We start from the raw sequence: 4,753 nt of genomic DNA, 5'->3' as shown, positions 1-4,753 counted from the left end.
TTTTTAAAAAGTTGTTATACTTAACATGTCTTCAGATATTACAGGATTTAAAAGCATCAAATCTTAAAGAAACACAGATTTCCCAGGGGCATTTGATGTTTTATAGAAGGTGAAGCATCTCGGGCATTGTGAAAATACTTTGTCAACTAAGAAAAGCCACGGAAACGGCTTGCTCCGTGCTTTCTCTTGCATTTCCTTTCTCGGGACTCCATTAAAAATAAAGCCATCTTTTTGAATGTATACCAGTAATACACCTGTGTATCTCCATAGGTGGAATTTCAAAACATCCTTATATTGCTATTATAAAGCATTCTTTATAACATTTTGAAGGGACTTTTTTTGATATTACAAATTTGAACATTGTTAAAGACTGATGATTGTGTCTGAGACTTCTTTTGGAATCTTAAACACTGGCCTCCTATCATTGCACTGACGCTTTTGCCACAGAGCGTGGCAGGAGGACATGGGGACATCTGAGTGCCTGCTGGGCTTGGTAAATGCAGTTTTTATTTGGATTTATTTACTAGAACCTTCTTCCAGCCCACGTAAGGTGACCGAGGTTCCACAGCAACAATAGGCGACAGAAATCTGAGCCCAAATACCTCTGCCCTCGGGGCCCATGTTGTATTATTCTGAGCTCTACGAATCACTTGTGGGTAGAGTCTCATGGCAGATAACTTCAGAGAGCGTATAGATGGGGCAGAAATGTTGCACCCACATTTTTACGGAGCCCTCCCCCACCCAACTCCTTCCTACAAGGTTATGACTATTAGTTTGCTGCTTCTTTATGGTGTGTGTGTGTGTGTGTGTGTGTGTGTGTGTGTGTGCGCGCACGTGTGTGCACAAGCACTTTCATACATATTTATGTGCAAAAAGTAGTATGTTTTAAGTAACAAAAACATGAAAAATAAATGAAGCCCTATTGCACATAGTGCGGCTTTGTGTCTCGTTGAAAAATGTTTTGGGGGCACCTGGCTGGTTCAGTCAGTACCGCATGCAACTCTTGATCTCCGGGTTGTGAATTTAAGCCCCATGTTGGGTGTAGAGATTAAATAGATAAACTTAAAAAACAACCCATACGGTACGGTATAATCCTGTGTTGTTGAAGAAAAAAGTGCTTATAAGGCATATAGTATGTATGTATTAGGGGTGCCTGGCTGGCCCAATTGGTTGAGCCAACTCTTGACCTCCAGGTCTTGAGTTCAAGCCCCATGTCAGGGGTAGAGTTAAAAAAAAAAAAGTCATTGAGAATTCAGATAGCTGCCAAATACTGTGAATCTCTGAGCTGAGGAAAAAAAAAAGTGTTTCCTCCTGAGCCCCATGTTTTACAGACTTTCGTGTATGAAGCAAACTATGTTTTTAATATTCTTTTTTAAATTGAAGTCTAATGAACATACAATGTTCTGTTAGCTTCAGGTGTACAATATGATTCATTTGTTCTGTACATTACTCTGCGCTTATCATGACAAGTGTCCTCCTCATCCCCTTCACGTGTCCCCCATCCCACCCCCTCCCCTGGCCCTGGAAAACACCAGTTTTTTCTCTATAGTAAGAGTCTGTTTTTTAGTTTGTCTCTTTTTTCTTTGTTTTCATTTCTTAAATTTCACATATGAGTGAAATCATATGGTATTTGTCTCTGACGGCTTCACTTAGCAGTATGCCCTCTAGCTCCAGCCATGTCGTGGCAGATGGCAAGATGCCCCCCCTTTTTTTTTTAAAGGCTGGGCAATATTCTGCATATATATCACATCTTCTTTATCCGTGTATCTGTGGGTGGACACTTGAGTTGTTTCCGTATCTTGCTCTTCCATATTGTGTATAATGCAGTGAACATGGGGGTGCCTCTATATTTTTGAATTAGTGTTTTTGTTTCATTTGAGTAAATACCCAGTAGAGGAATTACTAGATCATATGGCACTTCTGTTCTCAGTGTTTTGATGAACCTTCACACTGTTCTCCACATCGGCTGTACCGGCTTACATTCCCACCAGCGGTTCCTTTCTTTCCACATCCTTGCCAATACTTGTTATTTCTAAGCAAGCTCATTATAAAGAAATCATTTCTTATGTACATTAAAGGCTGCTAATGTGACTGACAATTAGGATGAAATAACTGGTGTTAAAATTTACTGAGTTTAATAACTCTTGCTGAAAGTAAAATACCATATTTTCTTACTGTTGATGACATCTCTAGTAATTCCAACTTTTGTTAGATTTTCTAAGTAAAGAAAATGGCTCTTAAACCCTCCCTACCTTCTTTGAGACCCCCTAATACAGGGTACCTGGCTTGAACATCATGTGCCAGGGGGCCCAGGTGACCTTAGGGCAGAATGGAGCTGGAGTGGCGGTTCTTTTCCATGAGACCGACGCCAGGCCTGCCTTGGTCCGTTACGTTCCACCAGAAACCGGTTTGCTCAGGGTCTGAGACGGAGGAGTTGGCATTGAGGGGCTTCTTGTTCTCACCAGGCTGGGTTTCCATACTGGCCGAAGCAATGAAGTCGCCCCGCATTATGGAGGCCTCCCACGCGGCCAGGACGCTGGCGAATCTGGACCGAGAGACCACACGAGAAAAATACCAGGACGGCGTGTACGTGCTGCACCCCCAGTACCGCACAAGGTCAGACAGCACGCGGCGTCGCTTTGTCTCCTGTGGGGGGGTAAGGCCTAGAGGGCTTTTATTTTATTTCTGCATAATTTAGATGTTAAAAACCTTACACGTAATCCTGATAACCGTATATACTGACTCAGTCTGTCCATAATAACCTCAGAAGAATCGCAGGCTGACATAAAAGTATGGAACTGGTGAAATTACCGTGATTTTCCACCAAGGGCCGACCTTCAGTAAGAGAGCATTCACCCCTTAGAGTGTGGCCTGCTTGAGCTTTGTAATGCGGGTTCTTTGTTTCACTGCTGGCTTCATGGAGATCTGAGTGAACAGCTGATTAGGACTGGAAAGGAGACAGGGCGTCCTGGGCTGGCAACCATATTATATTAGCCTGGTTCTGGAACTCAAAAGGACTGGGGAAAGTTTATACAAGGTAGGAAATCATGCACTGGAAGGAAAAAGTTACAACGAATTTGATTCATACTCCTTCTTCAGGTTCTATCTGGTCACCATTTCCAGTTTATCATTGCTGAGATACTAAATATAAAGGACCACAATTTCTGGGATTTTTGTCAGGCACTTTATCTATCTATCTACACTTTTGGTGGGAATGTAAACTGATACAGCTGCTCTGGAAAACAGTGTGGAAGTTCCTCAAAAAAACTGTCAGTAGAACTCCCCTATGACCCAGCAATAGCACTGCTGGGGATCTACCCAAGGGATACAGAAGTGCTGATGCCCAGGGGCACGTGTACCCCAATGTTCATAGCAGCACTGTCAGCAATAGCCAAATATGGAAAGAGCTTAAATTACCATTAACTGATGAATGGATAAAGAAGATGTGGTATGTATATATATATATATATATATATACACACACACACACACACACACACACACACACACACAATGGAGTACTACATGGCAATGAGAAAGAATAAAATCTGGCCATTTTTAGCAAAATGGATGGACCTAGAGGGAGTCATACTAAGTGAAATAAGTCAGGCAGAGAAGGACAGACACCGTATATTTGCACTCATAGGTCTAACAGGAGAACCTTAACAGGGCACCATGGGAATGGAGGGGGGAAGAGTTGGAGAGAGTGAGGCAAATCATGAAAGACTTTTGAATGCTGAGCACAAACTGAGGGCTGATGAGGGAGGGGAGAGGGGAAGGGGGGTGATGGTCATGGAGGGGGGCACTTGTGGGGAAGAGCACTAATATTTAATTTAGAAAACTTTTTTTTTTTTTTAGTTTACTTATTTAGAGAGAGGGAAAGAGAGAATCCCAATCAGACTCCCTGTCAGTGCAGAGCCCTACACAGGCCTCAATCTCCCAGAACCCCAAGATCATAACCTGAGCTGAAATCAAGAGTCAGATGCTTAACCAAGCCACCCAGGCACCCCTTGTCAGGCACTTTAATACCCCGGAGAAGTGCCTGAGTAGCTCAGTTGGTTAAGTATCCGATTTTGGCTCAGGTCATGATCTTATGGTTCGCAGGTTCAAGACCTGCATCAGGCTCTGTGCTGATGACTTGGAGCCTGGAGCCTGCTTTGGATTCAGTGTTCTCTCTCCCTCCCTCCCTCCCTCTCTCTCTCTTTCTCTCTTTCTCTCTCTCTGCCCCTTCCCCACTCTGTCTCTGTCTCTCTCTCTAAAATAAGTAAACATTAAAGAAAATAGTACCTCAGGAAATAGCAAAAACATTTAATTGAAAAATGGATTGCCTGGCAACTTCCAATTTATAAACATTATGGAAATGTATTTTATATGTATCACATAATTGTGTTCTGTAAGTAGCTTACAATATGCTATATGTAGTTTTTAAAAATGTCATATCTAAAGACAGTGAATTACTTTAAAGTCTCATTTCTGATAAACATTTTCCTTGATAAGTTTTTAAAACTCTCTCATGCATACTCAGTTTGAAACTACCCTAGCTCATTCGTATTTAAATACTTTTATTGGTTTGTGGAATATTCTCACGAATTTCTTTGGAGGGCAGTCTGTGACCTGTGTCACTTCACTGCTCACTGAGCTCATCGCAGTTCAGGCTGCGGACCCGGTGGCCGGCCGGGGCCCTGTCCTCTCTGCGGGGCCACCAGCGCGCTCGCTCGCGTCTCCCTGCCGGCCCCGCCGAGGTCACCCCTGC

The 4,753-nt window shown here is 43.0% G+C and overlaps 1 protein-coding gene across 1 annotated transcript in view; it reads left to right on the top strand.

Annotated features, from left to right (window-relative positions):
* The window catches only part of SERAC1 (serine active site containing 1), a 62,796-nt gene that overhangs the window by 51,148 nt on the left and 6,895 nt on the right, over positions 1-4,753 (top strand). The window contains exon 12 of the mRNA XM_029943258.1: positions 2,466-2,687. Coding sequence (XP_029799118.1) covers positions 2,466-2,687 — 222 coding nt within the window. The remainder of the gene's footprint in view (positions 1-2,465; positions 2,688-4,753) is intronic.

The sequence above is a fragment of the Suricata suricatta genome, chromosome 7, assembly GCF_006229205.1.
Source record: "Suricata suricatta isolate VVHF042 chromosome 7, meerkat_22Aug2017_6uvM2_HiC, whole genome shotgun sequence".
In the NCBI taxonomy this organism is placed as follows: Eukaryota; Metazoa; Chordata; class Mammalia; order Carnivora; family Herpestidae; genus Suricata; species Suricata suricatta.
Note: the sequence above shows the minus strand (reverse complement) of the source record. Positions and strands in the feature narration are given on the sequence as shown.